Source organism: Ciona intestinalis, chromosome 1 (genome assembly GCF_000224145.3).
Source record: "Ciona intestinalis chromosome 1, KH, whole genome shotgun sequence".
Taxonomy (NCBI): Eukaryota; Metazoa; Chordata; class Ascidiacea; order Phlebobranchia; family Cionidae; genus Ciona; species Ciona intestinalis.
Window position 1 is genome coordinate 8,677,767 of NC_020166.2, and position 25,894 is coordinate 8,703,660.

At 36.9% G+C, this 25,894-nt stretch overlaps 3 protein-coding genes across 5 annotated transcripts in view; 2 read left to right on the forward strand and 1 right to left on the reverse strand.

Moving 5' to 3' along the window:
- LOC100186817 overlaps positions 1 to 2,638 on the reverse strand; it is a 4,425-nt gene extending 1,787 nt beyond the window's left edge. Inside the window, exons 1-3 of the mRNA XM_009864194.3 lie at positions 2,555 to 2,638; positions 2,417 to 2,521; positions 1,435 to 1,556 (exon numbers count right to left, since the gene is read on the reverse strand). Of these exons, the coding sequence (XP_009862496.1) occupies positions 1,435 to 1,556; positions 2,417 to 2,495 (201 nt within the window). The 5' untranslated portion in view covers positions 2,496 to 2,521; positions 2,555 to 2,638. The remainder of the gene's footprint in view (positions 1 to 1,434; positions 1,557 to 2,416; positions 2,522 to 2,554) is intronic.
- A 603-nt stretch (positions 2,639 to 3,241) lies between these two features.
- Positions 3,242 to 13,052, forward strand: hspa12a (heat shock 70kDa protein 12A). Of its 2 annotated transcripts, XM_018811103.2 has the most exons (14): positions 3,242 to 3,731; positions 4,942 to 5,060; positions 5,405 to 5,654; positions 5,737 to 5,804; positions 7,214 to 7,379; positions 7,732 to 7,803; positions 7,905 to 8,025; positions 8,336 to 8,452; positions 8,853 to 8,957; positions 9,789 to 9,905; positions 10,753 to 11,112; positions 11,378 to 11,554; positions 12,007 to 12,298; positions 12,579 to 13,052. In XM_018811103.2, exons 1-14 carry the CDS (start codon positions 3,703 to 3,705, stop codon positions 12,977 to 12,979), a joined length of 2,394 nt encoding a protein of 797 aa, XP_018666648.1. In that variant the 5' UTR covers positions 3,242 to 3,702; the 3' UTR covers positions 12,980 to 13,052.
- On the forward strand, positions 13,052 to 25,686 carry LOC100184420 (neprilysin-4-like). Of its 2 annotated transcripts, XM_002125523.5 has the most exons (16): positions 13,052 to 13,334; positions 13,995 to 14,084; positions 16,393 to 16,554; positions 17,301 to 17,381; positions 17,644 to 17,849; positions 19,640 to 19,801; positions 20,181 to 20,431; positions 20,760 to 20,982; positions 21,313 to 21,599; positions 22,345 to 22,498; positions 22,936 to 23,033; positions 23,355 to 23,415; positions 23,835 to 23,900; positions 24,119 to 24,220; positions 24,957 to 25,033; positions 25,262 to 25,686. In XM_002125523.5, the coding sequence occupies exons 1-16, from the start codon at positions 13,175 to 13,177 to the stop codon at positions 25,368 to 25,370; spliced, it is 2,289 nt and encodes a 762-aa protein (XP_002125559.4). In that variant the 5' UTR covers positions 13,052 to 13,174; the 3' UTR covers positions 25,371 to 25,686. The 2 variants fall into 2 exon arrangements, with proteins under 2 accessions (XP_002125559.4, XP_018668047.1); XM_018812502.2 differs by lacking the exons at positions 13,052 to 13,334; positions 13,995 to 14,084 and adding an exon at positions 15,534 to 15,723.
- Positions 25,687 to 25,894: the final 208 nt, after the last annotated feature.

A 25,894-nucleotide genomic window follows, 5' to 3' on the forward strand; every position in this document is an offset into this window, starting at 1 on the left:
ATTGTGTTTTTTAATAATAAACGACGGTACGGATTTAGAATTCTCTAAATGTTCCTTGTTTATTACCAAATGAGGCTAGAAAATGGAATGAAAATGTGTTCCATCTTATCCATTCTATTGTATAACATGCTGCTCTTTTGTTTTTATTTTCCTTTTTACACTCAAGACTCATCTATACGCATTTCATAAATATAAAGGCTACACCAACTTTGGGCTACACTGCTTTTGTACTACTAGTCAGGCGTGGGTAAACAAGTCGAACCTTTTTTCGGACGAGTCAACAATCCTTATCTACGTTTTATGGTCGCACTAAGCACGATAGTTTGATGTAGAGCAGCACATGAGGTACCTAAGTCAGCAGCTTGTGGCAATGATATATTAGTTTCCCCACATGAATGCTTATAGGAAAGTTATTGAGTACAGTTTCAATATATATATAGTAGGGTGAGTAAAGAAAGCACACACATATACTATCCAAATATCGTGATCGTGCTTCAAACTATTACCAACGGTCTATGGAAGCCGTGAGGATACGGTTTTATAATTCTTTAAGTGTTTATTACTACCAAATAGGACGAGAAAATATAATTTAAAAATGTCTCATCTTCCCCACCCCACTATATGTATTTCTAGTTACCAAAGTTTTGTCACTAAAACAAACTATAGTACGGTGGGGGAGGAGGGGACACCTTTACATACAATTTTCTCGTCCAATTTGGTGGGAAGCATATCAAATGGAAAGAATTATGAAACCTTATCCCTACGACTCCCATATACCGATGTTAAGTATATAAAACACGATCAGGATGTTTGGATATTATGTGCTAAAGGTGTCCCATCTTCCCCCACCCTACTGTACATATCTCGTATTTCCTGATCGTGTTTTTAAGTTTAACAATTAACAGCGCTCATTTATTTTGATAGTACTGTTATATAAATATGTAATATTTTTTGTTCACTATCAAATGGAATAAGATAAAAGAAAAAAAAAACATAAATCATTTTACCCCACTCTACTATATATATAATTCGCCCACAGTTAGCTCATTATCCCAAAAAGAGATGCTTAGTAAAGGTATAGTAGGGTGGGGTAAGTTGGAACATGTGTTCAGTCTCTTTTATCTTTCTAATTGATAGTAAACAAAGAATATTCTCATAATTTTATAACCGTAGCTCGCGACTCTATAAAAGACCGTTGTTAGTTGATTAAAACACGACCAAGAAATGTGCGATGGTATCCTATTTTACCCCAAGGTATCCCATCTTACCTCACGGTGCTGTACATCACTAATGTGCCTATAATTTTGTCTTAGTTACCATTTAAGAAAATGGTACATTTATACAAAGTTTATTACGTGAAGTGACGTGAGAACAACACAACTAACTACTGTAAGTGGCCAGCCATGATTCAATATTCGTGACGTAAATACTTACCAAAGACGTGAGCAAACACCCGTTTGCGAGGCATCGTTTTTTATATAACCTTGGTGACCGACTCGTGCATTCGACCTCGCAGAAAGTTTCACTCTCCACTGACTCGCAAACCATGATCATTCCTGTAACGTATTATATATTAAATATTGAATTTAACCTATTTTTTCCCGCGTGGCGGGGTAATGCAGACGTTATCACACGATAGTTTTGTAGGTCGCAACTCCTGTCGCTTAGCACATAATATCCCGTATTTCCTGATAATGTTTTAAACAATTAACAACGGTCTATGAAAGTCGTGAGGATACGGTTTTATAATCCTTTGCCTTTCTTTTGTTTACTATCAAATCGGACAAAAAATATAAAATGAAAAGGTGTCCCATCCTCCTCCAAGCTACTAAATTTATCTTCCCATGGCGGGGCAACGACAGTCGTTATTATACAGGATTGTTATATTTCATACAGCTAATGTAGCTTACGTGTTACCGCATATATAAGTTTGTATATTAGATAATAAGTGGCTGACAGTTTCGATATATAGGAACACTTGAGTGAAACAATTGCAGTTAAGCGTCATACTCAAAAAGACGCATACGCTTACAGCAATGGAGCAGGACCAGGCTTCGAACGCGCCTCCATTTTACTAGCATTTTTAGTTATTTCAAAAACAACGGATTGGCCGTCATGACTTTTATACTGAGTTGAAATTGAATTATAGTGTCGGAAGTTTTGTTTGTTTAGCCATATTTATTGTACTAACAATCCTTATACACAAAAAATAAAAATATTTAGAAAATGTTTACTTTTTATAAACGTGTATCACGTTTAATACGACTAACTACTATCATTGCCCTGCCGTGAAAAGGTTAACAAGTTACATTCATCCTGACCATAATATCCACTTAGTATAACATAGACCAAATATGTCACAAACAAGAAAAACTTCATACTAATGCAAAAATATTCAGTATATAAAATAATTCACCTTGTAAGACGATCAACATCAATAAAACGGAGGACCACATATTTTGTGTCGATTTTCTCGGACAATTGTTGAAATGCATCTTTTACTATTACTTTTTTTACTAAACTGAAACAAATGAAGTACGTTACAGGCACGAAACAACTAAAACTGTAACTGTTAAGCTGTATTCAGTAATATAAACTGCTGAAACCGTTTTATACGTATCTTTTACGCATGATCTTATTACAAACAAATGAAAAGCAAAACAATCACACACAAAGTCACATACGCGGTAACTCGTATGCGGGCACGAGGTGAATAAAACAAAACACCCGCGTTATAACACGGTCGTTACCCGCCACGCGAGGATATAGATAAGTTACATTCATTCTTTCAAGACTTGTTTCCCTATAGCATGTAGTTCAACTATGCGCATTCGCACGAGTGTAGCTTATATATAGCCCACAACAAAGCGTGTTGTCGTATATATTCTGTGAAGCCGTGAGTAACCCTCGGGCCCGAAACCAAGCAATTACTACCTCACGTTTCGTGACGTCACGAGCCTGCGTGCGTTTTATGTAGATAACAATTTTGTGTTCGGTTTATCATTTACCGTGGTGTGATGAGACGAACGATGATTTTATATAACATCGGATATTCTTATCTAATAAATTTGAGGCTGTATAATATCCAGAATACACAAAATGCAGCTAATTATAAATTTGTCCAAATGTTTGTTCATACCACGCACATATATTGTTTAACTAGTAAGTTGGGGTAACATGGTTCATGTTTTTATATTATTTTCTCGTCCCATATGGTAATAAACAAAAAATATTTACAAAATTATATAACCACATATAGCCCCGCCCTCTTTAGACAGCGTTGTTAATTGTATAAAACACGACTAGGATGGGAACTAGTTGATATAGGTATCCCATCTTACCCCACAGTGCTATACATGTTTGTATGAGTATATATTCATATTTTCAAAGAAACTTTTTTTTAATATGGTCACATAATACGTCGTACGTATATAAGTTCTTGTGTAATACCCGCGCGTTTAACCGCCGTGTGCATTTCTGTTCCAATTACGAAACAAATGTGTTTACAGCTGATTTAATTATCATACAATACAAGTTATGCCATCGGAATTCAGTTCTGTTGTTTGTAATCCTTTATTTCAACACAGCCGCCAACAGCAGCGTGTAGAAATCCGAAACCAATCTATTGAATACTATGGAAGATATCTCTGCCTATAGCGTCCCGGCTTATCATTCTATTCTGCCATCGTAAGAACAACTAGAATGCTGAAACACTGGGCCACAATCCCAAGGTAAGCCAGCTTCGAAAATATTTTAAACTTATATGTTAGGGGGGAAAGATGGGACACCTTTTCATTTCATTTTCTCGTCCCATTTGGTGGTAAAAATCAACATTCAAAGAATTATAGAACCGTACCTTCAAAACTTTCATTTAGACCGTTGTTAATTGTTTAAAACATGATCAGGTTGTTTGGATTTTATGTGCTAAAAGTATCCCGTCTTCTCCCGCCCTACTATATTTAAAACATCCCCAATAATGGCGTACTTAATTTTAAACCGTACTGACGTTTCAATAAGCTGTTGATAGTTTATAATTAGTATACCGGTATATAAACAGTATACGACGGATTATTTTACCCATACGTTTATTTATATTTATGCTCTTTAAAACCACTACGCTCGTATTCAAAACGTAAGTTGTCCGATTATAAAATAATTAAATCTCAGGAATCTTAATTTCTTCTTCAGCGGAGCTCGTTTCGTTGTATTTATTTATTCGTGATCTGTATCACGTTATTTCCCATATGATTGGTCCATTTCAAAATCTCAAAATACCTAGCTGAGTATGATTATTATCAAAAGCAATTATGTTCGTTTTTAGAAAACACTGAATCATTTCACGGCTGTACCAATTACTAAAAACCGCTCGATTTTCCCAGCGATCGGTCCTAGTTTAAGTCGATGTAATTTACATTTTTTACAAGTAGAACGAAAAACGTAACAGATAAAAAAGTCAATTCAACGAATATAGTAGTAAAAGAGCTACATATTCTTCTCAAATTGCATCATCAGTCTTTTATTCAAAGAAAAATATTTTACATTTACGTTCAAATATGAATAAATTACCGCCCCCCCGTTTTTCCTCCAACTAAATGTAAATACGTTTTTAACAGTAAACGCGAAATGACTGCCTTTTGTCGCTATAGATCCTGTCTTTTCGATTTTACTATTTTTAAATCTTCGCCACCGTTATCGAAACGACAAATATAAATTTGAGTAGGATGGGGAAAGTGGGACAGCTTTCCAATCTGTTTCGCCCCCCCCCCTCCCATTTGGTAGTAAACAAAGAACATTTAAGGAATTACAAAACCGTATTCTCACGACTCCCACGGACCGTTGTTATATGTTTAAAACACGATCAGAATAATTGGATATTAAGTGCTAAAAGTGTCCCATTTTCCCCCAATTCTACTATATTATTTTTTCTTTCATTTTCATTAGGTCTCCTAAGCAAGGCAAAGTGTCAGTTGTACCTGCCCCTCCCGGTTGTGACGCCACAACAAGGATTGTGCCTGTTGCTACAGGCGAGAGCGAGACGAGCACCGAAAACAGCAGTGATGGTAAAAATAAATATTAAACCGGGTTAAAACTAAAATAACCAACCAATTAACGGTAAAATCTACAAAAGTTATTGTAGTGACATTTTTACTACAGTTTTTTTACCTGTATAGCGCGTTTTTACGACTGTTGTTTTGCTGCTAATTCCATTCTCTTCGCTGTTTTAATTAATTTTAGGAAAATTAAACCTTGTTTGAAGAAAATTAAACGTGTTTTTATTTAATGTATCAAACCGGGTAGTCTAAATTCCAAACGACCAGAGTTTGTCAATCACCTTAAAGCGAAAATAACTAACTACAAAAATCACAATGGCCTTTACATCAAAATTTGTTAAACCAAATTCCAGACGATGAAAGCCTTTCAACTCTTTACGAAGCTGAAGAGGAACCGAGCACTCTAAAAGAGTCTGGTGACGTATACGACGAGGTTGATGACGTCATTCTGGACGCGACGAATTCTTCGTCCGCTGTCACGGTGATCCATCGAAAAGATGACTCTTTAGATGATGTTGAAGATCTTCTGATGACACCGAAGAACACGTCACTTTGCAGCGTCACGGAGGACTCAGTTGGACGAACGAAGCGAGTCTCACGAAGGCAAGTTGCTCTTTAACGAATAGCATGTTTCATTCTACAGTAGCGGGCACGATTTGTGATTAATGTTTCATTATCACAACAGGCTGCCAGAGGAGTCGAGTTTTCTTGGAAATTACATCCGAGGAAAATTGAAGGATATGAAAAAACCAAGTAGGAGAAATTAACATTTTATCTCAATTTAATGATGCCTTTTACTTGCTGTAATCTAAACTTAGCCTTTTTTGGTTACGAGTTGTCCGAATTATGTTAGGCATTATACGATTATGGACATACCGTTTGAACTGATTAATGGTTGTTAAAATTTATAAACTATAAAGCGTGTAAACGTAACGACTGCCGTATTATTTTTACCCTGCAACATTTAGCACGATAATTAAATGATATCCGGCCGCGTGACTCGCTTTAACAATTTTAAACTGACGTTATGTTTTTTCATGTTCGCGTTTGCGCATGTGCGTGACATTCGCTCTCTTCTGTTGGGAAAGCTGTAATTTTTCCCGATAAAACCGCAATAAACGTGTTTCCCACACAAGGCAATACTCGTGGGACCGTACTGGCATGAAAGATATATCATAATTCGCCATTCCGAAATTGCCATAACACCTAATGGCGCCTATATACGACACAAAGTTCTATAAGAACACGAAACCTGATTAAATATCATGTTACCTTCCTCCCGCACGCGGCTTGGCGTATCATGTAACCCTTTCGCCCTAACGTATTGTCCCCCACGACCTCTCCCAGTGTTACTGGGACCAATGGCCTCAAAATATTCATATGCGGTCCACCCAAAGTACATTCCATACGAAGTTGGCATACCGATACGTGAGCCATCATTTTTGTCACCCGATACGCGACTGATCTGTTTACGTAACTATATGTGTGACTTTGTTGTGAAATCGCTTTTGCGTCATTTTTAATATATATAAAGTCATTTTCAATATACAGTCTGATAGCCTAACACATTTCAATATATAGTCTTAAAATAATGTGATTTTTTAACGTATAGTCTTACTTGTTCGTTTTGGGTGCACCATGTAATGAGCCAACTCTGACCTAAATCTTAGGTTCCATGGCGTGTTACGCTGATGCAGGACCTCACCAACGTAGAATACTGCTTTGTTTTATTGTGCTGAACAGCAGCAGTATGCCGCGTATGATATAGACCTCTTTCATTATATTACATATATAGTAGGGTGGGGGAAGATGGGGCACTTTTTTATTCTATTTTCTCGTCGCATTTGGTAGGAAACAAAGAAAATTCAAAGAATCATGAATTCGTATTCTCACGACTCCCATAGACCGTTGTTAATTGTTTAAAACACGATCAGGGTATTGAGATATTCCGTGCTAAAGGTGTCCCATCTTTCCCCAACCTACTATACTTTAAGAGGAATATATTGTATAAGGTCCTATACCCATAGAACTCCGTATGATTATGTTGTCAGCACGAAAGAGCTCTTTAATGCCATCCAAAGTTTAATTGTGACAATTTTACCTTTAATTGTATTTCTTTGAAGTTAAAAATTTTTCAAAATACTAATAATATTCCTGTTTAGATATTAGCAAACGGCAGAAAACAACTCTGTCAGACGAACCGTACACTCGTGACGGCCAATACTCTGGCAGAGAAAGCGTGACGTCATACGTCGATGACGTCACTGTGACGTCAGCAACAGATGACGTCACTTCTCTTTGCACATCTCGCTCCTCGCTATCTTCAGGGTAATTATACAATATTACATTATATAAGATTTTATCGCGGTGATAAAATTTTAAGCATTTTAGTACAATCAAAATATATGGTACTGTGGGGTAAGACGAATACCACAAAATGTCTCAAATTTCGTAATCGAGTATTTACTTCAACAACTTTCTTTTAGAGCCGTGATTATTCTGGTATATAATTCTGTAAGTTTTCTTTGTTTAATACTAAATGGGACGATAAAAGAGAATGAAAACGTGGCCCATTTTACCCAAGCCACTTGACGATATTTTTAGCGGTTACCTCAATTTATCATAGCTTAATCTGGCAACACTGTAAGCGGAAACTTTTAACTATACACTTTAAATACAGGTTCTTAACAAACGTGACCCCTCGACCCCCGCATTTCGTCGTTGTCGCCATTGACTTCGGTACTACGTACAGGTATCAGCGTCACACATGATCGTTTTAGAACACGATCTACACGACTTAATTTTCTTAATTGACCTACAAATTGTGATGTAATTATGGCTATTATGACGCAGTGGCTACGCGTTCAGTTTCGTCCAGGAGCCAGAGTCGGTACATTTAATGCGCAAGTGGTCGGGAGGCGATCCGGGGGTGACCAATCAAAAAACACCAACTATTGTTTTGCTTCGGCCCTCCGTGAGTAGACTTTAATCGCCATAAACTATCACTGTATTAAATTAATCAATCTAAACATTTCCGTTGGTATAAATTTGCCAGCTTTTCAGTTAGTCATTCTTATAGTACTTTGGGGTAAAATGGGATACCGTTAGCACTTAAATCCCATATTTTCTGATCGTGTTTTGAAAAAAAAAACATTCCTCGTTTACTACAATCTGGGACAAAAAGGGAATAAAAAGTTGTCTCATTTTACCCCAGCCTACCATGGTGCTTTTTAAATAATTATCACGTATTCCTAGTTGGAACATTACATTCTTCGTATATACAGGGAGAGTTTCATTCATTTGGCTTCGAAGCGCGCGACTTCTATCACGATTTAGACGCAAACGAAGCGAAGAAATGGATTTTTTTGGACCGGTTTAAAATGGCCCTTCATAGTGACCAGGTACAATTAGAAAATTTAAACAATAATACGTATTATTCGTTTAAAATACCTAAATCCATTTGCTTTTCATTGCGACTATAGCACTATAAGCTGTATATGTCTAGAAATAGTATAATGGTCCGGAATTTTTCGTTTTTTGCTGAGTGTGTTTTCACACTCATAAAGACGATCTGAACAAGACGTCGAAACATCAGTTTAACAATTTTTGTTTATAAAGCCAAAAATACAAGTAAACATATGTCGTGCAGCAAAAGTGTGTACATTAAGATGGCTCAACTTTTCGTCTGTTTTCTCGTACATTTAGTAGTAAACAAAGAACATTTTAAGGATTATAAAACCGTTTCTCCACGAACACGACTCCCAAATAGACCATTGTCTAAAAAAATCCCATATTTGACAGAACTTAAACAAGTTGACACAACTCGAATCTGCAAACGGCCGACTCGTCCCAGCTTTACAAGTCTTCGCTCATGCCCTTAAGTTTTTCAAGGATCACGCTTTGCAAGTAAGTTTTTTTTAAATAGGGTGAAATATAAAACGCTTCTCGATTTAGCGTGCCATTTTTGCACAGCGGCCATGTTAACAAAAAAACAAACAAAAAAACGTAATTTATTTTGTTTGTCATGTGCTCACTATGGAACAGTGTTATGAGTTAACTCTAGTATACTGTGGGGTAAGATGAATAGAGTTAGCACATATTATATAGATAGAGTTAACCGGTAAGTTAACACTGATCCGTACGTCAAAGGTGCGATTCACCACCTGGCTAATGCAGGTAAACGTAATTTAAACCCTAACGAGGCCTACCCAACACGCACGGCCATGAGTCATAGGAAATATACTCAGTTATTTGCGATAGTTTATCGGTTATGGTTCAGTATATGGGTATTTACGACCCGCCTACTGAAATGTCGCAACCCCAATTCTGATTCCTCTAAGTATTATTTTACTTTGTATGGCGCAAATAATCGTGACACATAGTTAATTGGGATGGGATGGGACACCTCTAGCACATAATGTCCAAATATCCTGATCGTGTTTTAAATAATTAAGAACGTATATAGAAGTGATGAGGATACAATTCCCATAGGCCGTTGTTCATTGTTTAAAACTTGATCAGGATATTTGGATATTTTGTGCTTAAAGTGTCCCATCTTCCCCCACCCTACTATACAGTGAAAGTAAAACTACGTATATGAAAATACATGCTAACCCGTTCAGTGTAATACGCGCTTCGAAATTACTGCGTAAACCAACGCATTAGCATTTCACCTTTTCACCGCTGTGCTGGTATATGTCACGAAAATATACATCCGTGGTTATTGGTTTATTTTAGGAACTATCAGACGAGCTTGGCACGAATATGAGAATTAACGACGTGAGATGGGTCGTTACTGTGCCTGCTATCTGGCGCCCACAGGCCAAACAGTTTATGCGACAAGCAGCTTACCAGGTATACATTTAATAAATTAATGGATGGTGCTGGTAACTCTATTCACTTTCGTAAGTTGGGGCAAGGTCAGTCGTTATAACACGGGTGTTCTGTTTCATACACCTCGTGCCAGCTTACGAGTTGCTATGTATGTTTTTTTGTGGGTGATTAGTTTTGCCTTTGTTTATGGCTGACGAATCGAACAACCCATCAGTAACCACTCGGTTGGAGAAATTGCCGTTTGTGTTTATAGTGTCTTGTCCAAGGACACATATGCCTACAATGGTAGTTGCGAATGTTGGGACAAAAACAAGACATTTACTAAATTTTCACCATTTTACATCATATCGCTGTGAGTTCATACCTGTAAAGTTCATTAAATTTTTGAAGCCACTTTAAAATTATGACAACTTTCTCCAAAACCATATTTTCCCAAACGTACCAAAAGTTTACTTCAGGCTAAACCAATTATAGATAAAAGCGGGTGCTTTGTATTAGAATTGCTTTTCTTCAGCTTGAATTAAGTTCAAGTGTTTTGTTTACTGTTTCGTTGCATTTTGCGACACTTAAAGTTACCTATGCCGATGGAATTTTCGAATGATTTAATTAATTTTATCACGAAGGAATTTTTTAACACTTTAAGTTTCCACTCTGTTCTGCGTGAATGAGGTCCTGCAGCATGACACAATGTTGTTGTTAATTTTATTAATTAACAACACTCTTGTATAGTCGCGGGGATACGGGTATTTGATTCTATCGATATTCTTTGTTTGCTGAATATAAACCTTTCACATCTTACCCTACCCTAATGTATAACATATTTAACTTACAAGTTATTTAAACCATCATAATTTATACAAACTTTCAGGCCGGTTTAGCGACTGAAAACTTTCCAGAACAGCTCGTGATCGCCCTTGAACCGGAAGCGGCTTCGATATTCTGCCGTAAGTCGCGATATTCCCAGCTCTCTGGCGCCTCAAGCGAGGATATGACGGTGGAGGACACACTCACAGTGGGGAGTCAGTATATGGTGGTCGATTGCGGCGGTGGTACGGTGGACGTGACGATACATGAGGTTCTTAGTGGAGGAGGACTTAAAGAGGTGGAGGCGGCAAGCGGGGACGTGATGGGGAGTGTGGCTGTGGATCAGCAGTTCGAAAATCTTCTACGAAAAATCTTTGGCGGAAAGTTTATCGAGAATTTCCAAAGAAAACGACCCATTGGTTGGGTGGGTACTGTGTGGATAAATATGCTTTTCAGTACTAATGGATTAAATTTATTTATCTCTACGCGGCCGGGTAATGACAGAAGTTATAAGTTATTACTCGGGTGTTCTGTTTCACACATCTCTCTCGCCTTTATATGTAATATACTCTGGGATCAAGGCATGCAAGCCAACCACTTCGCCACGACGCTATATATGTATATATATATATGTGTGTGTGTGTGAAATTACATTCAAAATATGGCTTTGTTTTTCTATCTTGTAATAGGTCGATATGATGATAGCTTGGGAATCGAGAAAAAGATCGACTGGTCCCGACCGCGTTTCACCACTAAACGTCGCCCTCCCGTTTTCTTTTATCGACCTTCACCGAAAAGTTCGAGGTTTTACTGTCGAAACTTCGCTTCGAAATTTTGCTGACCAAAATATCAAGTGGTCAGCTCAGGTAATAATTGTGTAGAAAACACTACAGTGATCTGTTTCATAATGTTTTATCACCTTTTTCAGCTCAGGTTGATTTTAAAGAGTAAGTTTATGTTGTTTTAAGTTGTGGTAAGATGGTCAATAATTTTATTCTCTTAAATTATGTGGTCCCATTATAAATAGTAAACAAATGATATTTAGAGAACTATATAACAGTATATGGGATTATACGCTATTCGTCTTACCTCACAGTAATGTATGTTTGGAGACTCGCGTTTTTTTTAAAAAAAAACACCAGTTAATATATAATAAATACTAACGAAACATGGTAAAATTGCAACTTGCGTATATGTAATATGTCACCGTCACTTGCAACACAGATATTTCAGTTTCCTAGCCTTTCATACAAAAGGGAAAATTTACACATAGAAACCATGTAAGTAAATTATAAGAAAATCGTTTTTTTCCTCCCAGGGTATGTTGCGAATCTCTTCCGCCCTCATGCGGGACCTTTTTACCCCAACATTGGAGGCGATAGCCGCCCATGTTTCCGCTCACATGAATGATCGGATTTCTCATCTTTTTCTGGTCGGAGGATTCGCCGAGTCCAGGATGTTGCAAAAAGCGATCCGGTTTTCAGTTGCTGAGCATGTTAGAGTTATCATCCCTCCAGACGCGAGTCTCACTATTTTAAAAGGAGCTGTTCTGTTTGGACTGGACCCCACCGCAGTGCGCATGCGCACAAGCCACATGACTTACGGAGTCGGTAAGAACAAATTTGACCAATGTGAAGATGTATAGTAAGGTGGGGAATACGGGACACCTTTAACACATAATATCCAAATATCCTGATCGTGTTTTAAACAATTAACAATGGCCTATCGGAGCCGTGAGGATACGGTATTTACTTTGAATGTTCTTTGTTTGCTACCAAATAAGACAAGAAAATAGAATGAAAGGGTGTCCCATCTTCCCCCACCCCACTATAGTTAAGGAATAAAAAGATATATGCTGTAATCTAAACTAGTTACTTATTTAAAACGCAGGAATATTAAACAAATACATTACATCGATCCATCCGGTGAAAAAGAAACTGATTCGAGGTTCTTCCGTTTGGTGCAAAGATGTTTTTGACGCTTACGTAAGAGGTGGAGAAACTGTTGCCCTGGGAGACGTCGTTCAGCGCAGTTACGCCCCCGTGCGTTCGGACCAATCAGAAATCGTTATCAACTTTTACAGTTGTCCTCGTGCGAATGTGAATTTTATTGACGAAGAAGACGTGATCAAGTGCGCCACCCTACGGATCCAATTACCGAAAACTGTAGCGGTAACGTCGCGGAGGGAACTGCGTATCTCTATGATGTTCGGCGACACCGAGATAAAAATAGACTGCCTTGACGTCAGCACAGGATCCCGTGCGGATGCGCGAGCGGATTTCTTTGCCTAAATAATTGCATGGGTACATAGTTCAATCATAAGGGTCGTAGCAATATTTGACGCTAACGAAAAGTTTGTGCAAACCCGTGCGTGTTGCGATTGGTAATTTGCTTAACCTTTGAACCCTGCAGCCTTTATCAGTTGAGGTACAACTAGGTAAGGCATCAGTTGTAGCACAGCCATACAAAGTTGGACACTAGACCAAATGGGCGGAGAAAGTAGAGAAGCATTAGATATGCAATTTAAACAGCCCAGCAAATCTTCAACAAAATGGTTAATTCTTGTTGGATTTGTGGCCTTTGCAATGACAGTAGCAACCATCGTACTTGCAGTTCTGTATGGACTTAACGTCAATCAAGCCGCACGTAGGTTTTATTTCCATACCTGATATATTAGGGTGGGGAAAGATGGGACACTTTTTACTCTATTTTCTTGTCCTGTTTGGTAGTAAATAAAGAATTTCAAAAAATTAAAAAACGTATCCTCACGACTCCCATAGATCGTTGTCAATTGTTTAAAACACGATCAGGATATTTGAATATTATGTACTAAAGGTCCCCCATCTCCCCCCACAATAATAAATAGTACAGCTTAACTTAGAAACTTAAGCTAATATTTTTATTGCTTGGATTTGGTAACGTATGGGATATATCATTTATTATAAAGTACGATAACTTAGCGAAGATTGACTGTAACTTATATGCATTAATTGCACCCAAGGAAACGGTGTATGAGAGTCGACTAGAGTTATATATATAATTTACAATCTATATAGTAAGGTGGGGTAAGATGGTCCAAATTTTCATTTTAATTATTGTCCCAATTGATTGTTATCTAACCGTATCCTGACGACTGTAAAAGCGCGTTGTTAAAGGTAAAAATACGAAATATGGGATACTATGTGCTAAGGGTATCCATCTTACCCCACGGTATAATACCATGCCTATAATGTAACCTATTTTCTTATTTTTTTTGTTCTTGATTTTCTAGAACTCGTAAAATAAACTATCAAAAATCTTTCTTAGCCGAGACGCCTCCTGTAGTTACAACAACAACACCAGCACCTTCTGACACACAAGCAACTATATGTGAATCCGACCAATGTGTTAGCGCAGGTTTGGTTATTTTATGAATAGTTAAATGTATGTAACTTATTTATCTCCGCGTGGCGGGAAAACAACGGTCGTTTTAATAATAATGATCCTTTTCATACACCTCGTGTTACCGCATATGTAACTTTGTTTTTGTTTTAATTTAATTTTTAGTATGGCAGACATGGGTAAACAACGCATAAGGTGGGTAGACAACGCATAAGGAACCACTGGGTTGTAGCAATTGCGGTTAGGCGTCTTGTCCAAGGACACATACGCCCACAATGGTAGCAATGTCGAGTGTACGTCGCACTCGTAACCTCTATGCGCTAAAGGCAAGCGCACTAACCACTGTGCCACGGCGCGAGTTTAAATTTGAGTAACTTACTTACCGCAATGATTTGCAAAGTGTATAAAAATACTTTGCTACATTTTATAATGAAACACTAACTGTGATTGTACATATATGGTAGGATGAGGAAAGATGGGACACCTTATTAATTTATTTTCTCGTTCCATTTGTCAGTAAAAAAAAACATTCAAAGAATTATAAAACCGTATCCTCACGACTCTCACAGACCGTTGTTATTTGTTTAAAACATTATCAGGATATTTGGATATTGTGTGCTAAAGTTGCCCCATCTACGCCCACAGTACTATATAAGAAAATAAACGTCAGAGTTCTAATTCCGGTATCTGCACGCATATGGATAATTAAATTACCGGTTAATTGAGAGGTTACTTTGACCGCCGCATGTCTAATATATCAATCAACTCGCAACAGATTCTATTATATTTAATAGGACGTGTGAAACTATACACTCCGATTGCTACTTTGTATAACTGCCAACTTTACGTGTGCAACCACTATAGCCATTACGCGGTGTGAGAGAAATCAATTTACATTCATTGAATACTTTGGCGTTGGCTTTTCACCAAGTGTTTCATCTATAATGTGAATTACATTTATAGCAGGGGTGGGAACGGTGGGACACCTTTTCATTCTATTTTCCTGTCCCATTTGGTAGTAAACAAAGACTATTCAAGTAATATAAAACCTCGCGACTCCTACGTTTTCAGGCATGGCATTATTTAGTTTACACTTACTAATAGCAAGTTAGATTCACGGTACCGGTACATGTACAGAATACAATATTTTTAACCTATGATAAACCAAACACGTAACGAATACCATTTGTGCGGTAAATCAGCCTAAATTAATTAATGTATTAATAATGTAATGATATTATGTGGTTCCGAAACGTAAATTTGTTTTTTTCAGAGCGTTTTTGGTTTATCTTTATGGTAAGTTAAAGGGCGCGTGTTAATTGCCATTGGCACATTCCTTCGTTTTTCACATTGTAGAATTTCAGTGTTTTCCGAGGTGTCGTTAATTGGTTGATTGCGTTATTTTGCGAATTCTTCAGTTTTAGAAGGAAACAGTTGCTTTTAGATTTAGTACGTGAGCGGTAATGCGAATGTAAGGGAGAAACGCTGCAGTGTGTTATAATTAAGCTGCCGTTTTAGACCTGTATACTGTTCCGCAGCACAGTTTGTTAAGCTACTACTTTTTACTTAAATCTGAACGAATGAAGACTCTATTTTCTCTCTTCGGTCTCGATAAAGAAGATTAGAAAGTTAACAAAAGCGAAAAGACGTAATGGTAAAACGACAATCATTATAGGACGATTACGAATAAACTAAGTAAAAATATAACAACGACAGCCCATATGTTATAGATACGACTTTAATTTTATGTGTTGCTTGTGGTCCAAAAAGCTTAAAACGTTTTTGTTTTACATAGGTGTCTTGTTCATATAGTAGCATGGGGGACGATGGGACACTTTTATCACATAATATTTAAATATCCTGATCGTATTTTAACCAAAAAACATCGGAGTCGTAAGGATACGGTTTTATAATTCCTTGAATGTTCTTTGTTTACTACCAAATGGGACGAGAAAATCGAATGAAAAAGTGTCCCATCTTCCCCCACCCTACTATATTTGGACCGATCAAAAAGTCGTTGTTGCATACATCCGAAGTACAAAAACTAATTATACACCGCGCCATGTATATAGCGACCACTTTTTTCTAATTAAATGTAAATATGTTTTTAATTGTAAGCGTGTTTGAACAACTGTTGTTTTGTTGCTATATCCGGTCTTCCCGTTTAAAATATTCTAAATTTTTGCAACGGTAATCGGAGAAACGAAATTAGATAAAGCAGGGTGTAGTTTTAGTTATATATATATACAGATATATATATATATATATATATATATATATATATATTATAACCAATAAGCGTGACCGATTTCGTGCGTTTCAGCTTCTCGCATTGTGAATGCTATGAACTTGGAGGCGCAACCTTGTGACGATTTCTTCGAATACGCATGTGGAGCTTGGAACGTCGATCATCTAATTGCAGATGACCAATCTTCGGTATCCACCTTCAACGGACTCCGCGAAGATGTTGCAAAAATTTTAAAAAGTAATGATTGAATGAATGAAACTTATTTATTAGCATGGCCGGACAACTACAGTCGTTATATCACGAATGTTCTGTTTCCTACACCTCATGTAGGCCTACGCTTACGAGTTACCATGAATGTAACTTGGTAGGCCAGTGCTATAGTCGTTATAAAACGGGTCTTCCGTCTACACGCCTTTTTCTTATTTAGCACCTATGTAACTTGTTGGTAATTTGTTTTTTGTAATTTTTTATTTATGTGGCTGACAATTTAAACAGTCCACTGAAGACTGCTGAAACCAAGAAATTGTTTTTTAAGTGGAATACCCAACAACACACACGCCCGCAGTGGTAGCAGCATCGATCCTCAAACCCATAAACGCTGTTCTAGAGCCAGGCGCGCTTCACCACTTTGCATCGGCACCGTTTTTGTAATATAAATATATTAAATTATAACCAAAAATATTATCATCTATACCTTATGTTCATATATAACCAAAATCTATAACCAAAAATATTCTATACAGTAGAGTGGGGGAAGATGGGACACCTTTTAACTCTATTTTCTCGTCCCATTTGGTAGTAAACAAAGAACATTTAAAGAATTATAAAACCGTAACCTCACGACTCGCATAGACCGTTGTTAATAGTTTAAAACACGTTTAGGATGTTTGGATATTATGTGCTAAAAGTGTCCCATCTTCCTCCACCCTACTATATAACCAAAAATATTAGCTTATATCTATAACTTATGTTTTAATTTTTAGGAGTGTTGGAGAAACCGATTACGACCGAGAGAGATTCTATTAAGAAAGCAAAGAACTTCTACAGCTCGTGTATGGATACAGGTACGTGTGAATAAATGTAACTTACTCCTAGCGTGGCCGGAAAACAACAGTCATTATAACACGGGTGTTTTGTTTTCTACACCGTGCCAGCTTACGAGTTACCATGTATATGTTACTCTGCGGGTGAATATTATTGTTTTTAAAAATATTCTTTGTTTAATACGAAATGGGACAAGAAAATAAAATAAAAAGGTGTCCCATTCCCCCGCCCTACTGTACAGTGCAATGTTTTAAAAATCTTACTCCCAAATATTTATTTCAGCTCAAATCGACTCATTGGGTGCCGCACCTCTGAAAACTCTCATCACAGAAATGGGTGGATGGCCAGTGGTCGGTGATTCTTTCGATGCTTCCAAGTTCGACCTGAGCAAAACTCTGGGGAAATTTGTTTCGATATATGGGACGTATGGTCTCGTTTCTATGTGGGTGGGCTCCGATGACAGAAAATCTACAGAAAACATTATCCAGGTGATTTAAATTAAGCGGAAACGACCATGCATGTTTGCACATTGTAATGTTGGGGTAAGTTGGGACATTTAAGTATACGTATTGTCCAATTATTCTGATTGTGTTTTAAACAATTAACAACTGTCTGTGCGAGTCGTGAGGATACGGTTTTATAATTCTTTGAATGATCTTTGTTTATCACCAAATGGGACGAGAAAGTATAGGATAAAAAGATGTCCCATCTTACCTCAACCTACTGGTAAAATTCGCACGTGTCTGTAGGCACTGGCCGTGACCTACTCGTACCTGTCGATCGAAAAAGTATAGATATAACATAATACAACGGAGGGTATTAATAACCGTAACACTACTATACATTAATCCCCGTTAAAACGACTATGCAAGAGTAAACATACGTATTAGCCGTAAATCGATAATTTAAATGCCATATAAACTGGCAACATGCATACGCCCATTGAAAAAATATTGACTTGCGTATTACGACGCTTGTAGTTCCGTGCGACGGTTTTCAAACTTTTAACGGTGTCCTATTCCTGACCTAGCGGTTCTTACTGTGGTGTAATGGTTGGCATGAATCAGAGCGGCAAATATTTGCTTTTCCGGGCACTAGTGCAATAACAATCATTCGCGACTAATCTAATGTAAAAGCGCATTCGCCTCGTTTCTCTTTGGGTGTTCACACGTAATCATTGACTTAAAAGTTGAAACGTTTTTTGTTTAAATTTTATACAATTTTTTTTAAATATAATTTTATAAAGTTTGGATTTTTAAATTTTGCAAAATTTGGATTGTAAGTTTTATATATTTTTTTATTTTAAATTTAGTAAATTTCCTATCAAACAAAATACTACCAATAAAAATTTTCTGGGTCAAATATGTTTAGCCGACATGCGTTTTACAAATTCTCTCATTAAGAAAATTTATTTCAAACATATAGGCGGTCGCACAATACAATAACATTATAACAAACATTTTCGTAATTTCTCATAAACGGACATTACAATTTTATTTTTCAATGCAAACATAAAAACGCTTACTCATTAATATTTGTTCGCAGGAATTCGATAATTCGATTGTGTATCACACGCATGCATGACACTCGTAAACTAAACCCACAAACTTTTAAACCAACTGTTTAATCTTAACGTTACAACCTTATCGCTTCTACCTCGTAAATTTGTCTACAAATCACGACCACAAATATTTGTGTACCACCAAGAGTACGGTACCTGTGCACCGGGTAGTATCTCAGATTTACTGGGACAACTACAAGCCAACTCTGGCTTATTTTCTAGTTCCCAGACTTGATTCGATAAGAACTCACCCATGTGGAATAAATGAAAATGCATTCATTTTATTGATACATATAGTAGGGTGGGTGAAATGGGACACCATTAGCATATATTATCCTGATATCCTAACCGTATTCGTATTTTAAACAATTAACAACGATCAATTACCACTAAGTGGGATAAACGAAAAGGTGTCCTATCTTCCCCCACCCTACTATAACTAATAAATCTTTTTTGTGTGAGTATAATACGTCCAGATTTATATAAAAATTTAGTAAAAAAACATAACAAAAATACGATGTGGTATAATGAAGCAAGTGCACTAACCAAATGTGGACTCAATGACCATTATGCATACTCACTGTGTACTTTACCAGTACGTCATATGCTGTCTAGTTTACACATATTTTGGCATTATATAACCGCTTAAAATGTTAGTATAACGTAACCTTTACACCCACATTCCGCTTTATCAAATACGAATGTTTTTCATTGCAGCTCGACCAGCCAAGCTTAGGCATGCCGAACCGTGATTATTATCTTGATGCGGACAAATATGCTGCCACAGCACCATCATATAGAAAGTACATGGTCGATATGATGACTGCCGTTGCTGGAGCAAGCGCCGATGCAACCGCCATTAACGCTGTTGCAGACCAGGTGTGCCACACACTTTTGTATGGTTATGTTAAAATGAAATTAAATTGTGCTTTTTTTTCAATCGCCAAAATCTTAACAAATCGTGGTAAAGTGGTCAGCGGTTGTGTCTTATAGGTTCGAGGCTTGATGCTGCTACCATTGTGGACGTATACTGTCGTGTGTATTTAGCAAAACACTTAACTGCATTTGTTGCCAAACTGCGAAGCCATACCAAAACAAAAACTATTACCCACGGCCACAAAGTTACATACGTGGTAACTTGAGCTGGCACGGGGTGTGTTAAACAGAACACCCTTGGTATAACAACTGCTGTCGTTCCCTCGCCACCCAAGATTAAGTTAAGCATTCATTCATTCAACAGGTTTTATTTTACTTGCAGATTATCGATTTCGAAATTGCTATTGCTAGCTCTATGGCGCCAGACAGTGAGCGTCGTGACAGCGAAGCTCTTTACAATAAAATGACGATTGCCGAATTGCAAACGACAACCAACAGTGCTATAAATTGGTCGGCATATATTAATTCTGCCATGAGCGTCGTAGGTACCACTGTTACTAGCACTGAAAACGTGGTGATATATGCGCCTGAGTACTTGAAGAATGTAACCGACATTATCAATGGAAGATTCGAGTAAGTTTCTACTCATTTATTTTATTCCTATTAAATATAAGTAGGGTGGAGAAGATGGGCGCCTTTTTGTTCTACATTTCGTGCTATTTGGTGGTAAAAAAGAACATTCAAAGCATTATAAAAACGTATCTTCACAACTCCCATAGACCGTTGTTAATTGTTTTAAACACGATCAAGTTATTAGGATATTATCTCCTAAAGATTTCCTGTCTTCTCCCATCCTGTATATAAAGATACAATCGGGCGCGAGGTGTGTGAAACAGACTTTCATAACCCAACACCTGGAATTATAAATTACATTCATTCATTCATTTTTTATTCATCATAGGTTGGTTCAAAATTACTTGGTATGGAGAGTTGTGAAAGGTCGAACCAGCTACCTCAGCTCAACCTTAAGGGCGACCAGAGATCCTTATACTCAAGCTACATCTGGTACAACCTCTGAACCGGCAAGATGGCGGACATGCTCAGATTCCTCTAACTCGAACTTCCCAATGCCTGTTGGGTCTTTATTTGTTCAAGACTCTTTCCCAGAAGAAAATAAAGCTGCTGTGAGTATTTCAACAGTGTTTGTTGGGAGATTTAGTGACTTATGACATGCCCTATATACCCCACCCTACTATATTTTACATCTAAGCAGCGTGGGGGAAGACGGAACATCTTTAGCAAATAATATCCCAATACCCTTATCGTTTTTTTTAAACATTTAACAACGGTCTATGGGAGTTGTAAGGATACAGTTTTATAATCCTTTGGATGTTCTTTGTTTACTACCAAATTGGGCGAGAATCCATCTTCCCCCACCTTACTATAGGCTACATACCAAAGTTATCTAACCTATACCCCATACCACTATATACAAAACCTACTTCTTTTTACAGACACTTCAAATGGTGGAGGACCTACGTCTTGCTTTTAAGAGCTTTCTTCCCACCAATGACTGGATGGATGACCAAACCAAAACAAATGCCGAAACAAAAGCTGATCTTATAAATCCCATTATTGGCTACCCTGATTACATTACTGACACAACAGACAACAAAATGGACCAAGATTATGCAGATGTTACTGTTGGCGTAGCCACGTATTTCGACAACATTCAGTCTGCCGCTATCCATAATGTGAAAACGAGCTATGGAAAACTTCGACTACCTGTTGATTTCGAAGAGTGAGTTTTATGTTATTTTAGAAAAACTATTATGATTAATATTGTTATAATATGAGATGGGTTTCTCAAGTAAATGCTTAACCGACAAAGGTTTATGGGTGCCTTATATATCATTATTTTATAGGTTGGTGTAAGATGGTCATATTAGTTATTTTTTACTCAATTTTGTTTGTGAACAACGATGTTTACAAAATTATATAGCCGTTCCACCATCATGACTCGGAAAGAGCGTTGTTAATTGTTATAATCAAGATTAGGAAATATGAAATATTATGTGCTAATTTTGTCCATCTTACCCCACCCTACTATATTATGTGTGCTAAAGGTATCCTATCATCCCCCCACCCCATACTAGAGCTAGACAATCAATCCTGTATACGAACATGCTGGGTATAATGATGATTTTCTGCCATAGATGTTAAAAAACGCTTAACTTTAGCCAACAAAACGGTTGTTAGGTTTTATACGAGTTACGGCGTGCAAGCTTTTTTTCGGGAATGTTGTATTTTTTTATAACTTATGACAGACAATTTAGACATCCCATAAGGTAACATTCGGTTAAAAATACTGCGGTTAAGTGCTTAAACACACACACGCACACAATGGTTACAGCATCGACCGTCGAACTCGTGGCCTCTGGTCTAGGGGCAGGAGCCGTATGACTATACTGTATCATGGCGCCGCAATTAGGCCGGGAGCGACTATGTTTCACTTTTGTCTTGATTTTAAACATTTCTTGATTTAGGTGGATTACGTCACCAGCCATTGTGAACGCCTTCTATTCACCAAGTCGAAACCAGATCGTTTTTCCTGCAGGAATCCTTCAGCCGCCATTCTACGACGCTGGGCAGCCATCTTCAATGAACTACGGTGCTATTGGAATGGTTATTGGCCACGAAGTAAGTTTAATAAACAGAATGTGTGGAAATGTTGGGAATTTTAAAAGTAGGTTTCTTGCTTCAATTTTTGTACACACGTAGTAACTCGACAACGAGCATAGGGTGTGTGAAACAGAACACTCCTGTTACGATTGTCGTTGTCCCCCCATGCAAGGATAAACATCACCCACAAAGTAATACATGGTAACTCGTAAGCTGGCACGAGATGTTAAACCCGTGTTATAACGATTGTCGTTTTTCGGCCACGCAAGGATAAAGTAAGTTACATTCATTCTTTCAAGGTTGAAAATGGAGCATGAAAATGTACATCTCGTTTACCATGCTATAAAAAGTTTTTACAACAATTTTTTAACCATACTTGTTTAAGCTTTAAATTTGTGTTTAAAAACTTTTGTGTTTAAAAAAAAAGTTTTAACACCACCTTATTTAATCTTTAGATTACACACGGTTTCGACAATAGCGGAGCGCAGTTTGATGGTTATGGTAACTTGAACAACTGGTGGAGCAATTCCTCTAAAGAAAACTTTAACGTCAGGTATATGAAACTACCTTATATATAACGGCCGTAGTTTACCTTGAAAAAATCTCACAAATTATCAATTTGTAATTTTGTAATTTGTAAAAAAACTACAAACGTGGCAATTAACTGGTAATCAGGTAGGAAGCGTATGAAACTGAACACTTGTGTTAGTGCCCCGCCATTATGCGGGGTTAACTAAGTTACTTCTGCTACCAGGCATAACGTCATTTCCTGCTGATACAATTTTGCCGGACGACAGACGAAACTTCGGAATACACTACGTTTTTCATACCAGAAAAGCCATATAAACATTATTTAAATAAATATTTGTTTTAGGTCACAGTGTATGATAGACCAGTATTCGGCGATATCTTGGGATACGGCGAAAGGATTGCACGTAAGTGGGTATGGGGTTAATATTGGTGTAAGATTCTAATGCGGAACGTCGAGTGGGTAGATAAGAAAACATAAAAAAGTTTTCGGATCCGAACTCGTTACCCTGTTAGTGTCACACGACAAAATAATTGCCACGGAAATAATAAGCTGATATTTATAGTAAACCGTATACATCAGTTTACCAAAAAGTGCATAAACTGTAGTATAGTAAGGTGGGGTGAGATGAGATATCTTATAGCTCATGATATCCAAATATCCTGATATTGTTTTAAACAATTAACAACGGTCTATGGGAGTCTTGAGAATATGGTTTTATAACTCTATAAATATTCTTTGTTATTCCAAATGATACTACCAAAAACGCCCTACCATTCTCCTACAATTTCTCATATATAATTTTCTTTTTTTTGCTATTTTTAGCTGAATGGAGAAAACACGCTTGGAGAGAACATAGCTGACAACGGAGGTATAAGAGAAGCTTACGAAGTAAGTTTGTTATTTAAGAAAATAATTTACTTTGGTTTTAAAAATATTTTTGACTATGGTTTGAATAAAAAAAATTAGGTTTACGAATTTTGTCCCAAGATTCCTTAAAATAAACAATATACAGTAGTGATAGTTTTTTGTTGTGATTTAAAAAATGTATTTTGTTATAGTTTGAAAAATGTTCTTTGTTGTGATTAACAAAACTTTAAATAAAACAGGCGTACAAACGATGGCAAGTAGCAAACCCAGGCGGTGACTTACGTCTGCCAGGACTCGGAGAGTTTACACAAGATCAACTTTTCTTCTTAGGCTATGCACAGGTAATTCTACTCTTTAATATCGCACTTATAGTTAAAGCTGTACAAATACTTGTTTTAAGCGAAATAAAAGGGTTTTATAAAAAAAAATAGGTTGACAATTGGTAATACTACAATTTTTGTCCAAATTTGCCAACCAAATTGGTAAAAAAATATTTTACAGTACAATTGCTTGTTTTAAGCAATAAAACATAATAATTTTAATAAAAAAAACAAATTTCCAACTCTTAACCCTAAATGCAAAAGTTGAGTGACACTTTTTCTTAATGGAAATCCGTGGCATTGTCACACAGACGATTTTTTCAATAGCGTTTTTGTTTCCTAAATCTTTGGTGGTACCTTTATAGATCACATTTGAGCATCTATACGTATATACAACTTTTGATGTTTGTTGGTATGTTCTTTTAGCATTGTTTGCGCAGTAGTACGTAGCAAAATAGTACTTTTTTCCTTTTTTGCCCTATAACAGTGTATAGGCGGACACGAGATGTGTTATGCAAAACACCCACGTTATAAGATTGTTTTTGCTCCCTGTTTTTAAAAAAATAAATATTTTTTTTAAAAGTATTTTTAATTTTAGTAATTTTTATTGTACCTTACTGGCTTATTCCCCGCCTTTTTTGTTTGTTTTTTCGTTACTCCAACAGAAAAAAATTGTTTGTTTTTTTGTTACTTCAACAGAAAAAAAATTTACAAACGTATATACCACAACAGTATGTATAACGTTATATACCTCCAGGTATGGTGTGGTACTTATAAAGAGGAATACGCAGTGAGAATGCTGACAACAGATCCGCACAGTCCCGGCAAATTTAGGTAAGTTTATGGTTTAGTACCGTAGGGTAAGACGGGACACCTTTAATACGTGATATATAACTTCCTGATCGGGTTTTACACATTCAACAATCAACGGCCAATGGGAGTCGTGAGGATACGGGTTTATAATTCTTTGAATGTTCTTTTTACTACCAAATGGGACAAGAAAACAGATTGACAAGGTCTCCCATCTTCCCCCACCGTACTATATAAATCCTCTTTTTGTAGGGTTTTAGTACCAAGTGAAAATTTCCCTGAGTTCGGAAAAGCGTTCAATTGTAAACAAGGTGTCGACACTATGTATCCCAACCCAGAAGATACTTGTAGAGTTTGGTAAAAATAAAGAAATGTTTCATACGTTTAACCACTGTATTGCGAGTGGCCAATTGACGTCATTGGCACCTTTGTCGTATTTGAAATATATATATAGGCCTCAAGCATATTAATTTATGCATTATAGTATAACCGCAGCATATTTTGGTCGGATTTTGAAATTTTTGACCATACATCTTCTTAGTAATTTAACATATCATTGTCTATTATATTGACAGAACTATGTCAGTTTTTATATAGACCACGATTTTATAGTTTCATTTTGCCAATTTGTACATTGATCATTTTGTTCATGTAATAAACTGATTTCTAGACTATAACGTATTGTATTGATGTAGTATACTGTGGGGTAAGATGGGACAAGTTTTGCACATAATATCCAGACCTCATGATTTAAACAATTAACAACTGTGAGTGAAAGTCGGAGGATACGGTTTTATAGTTCTTTGAATGTTCTGCGTTTACTACCAAATGGAACGTGAAAATAGAATGATATGAAACAGTGTCCCATCTTCCCCCACCCTACTG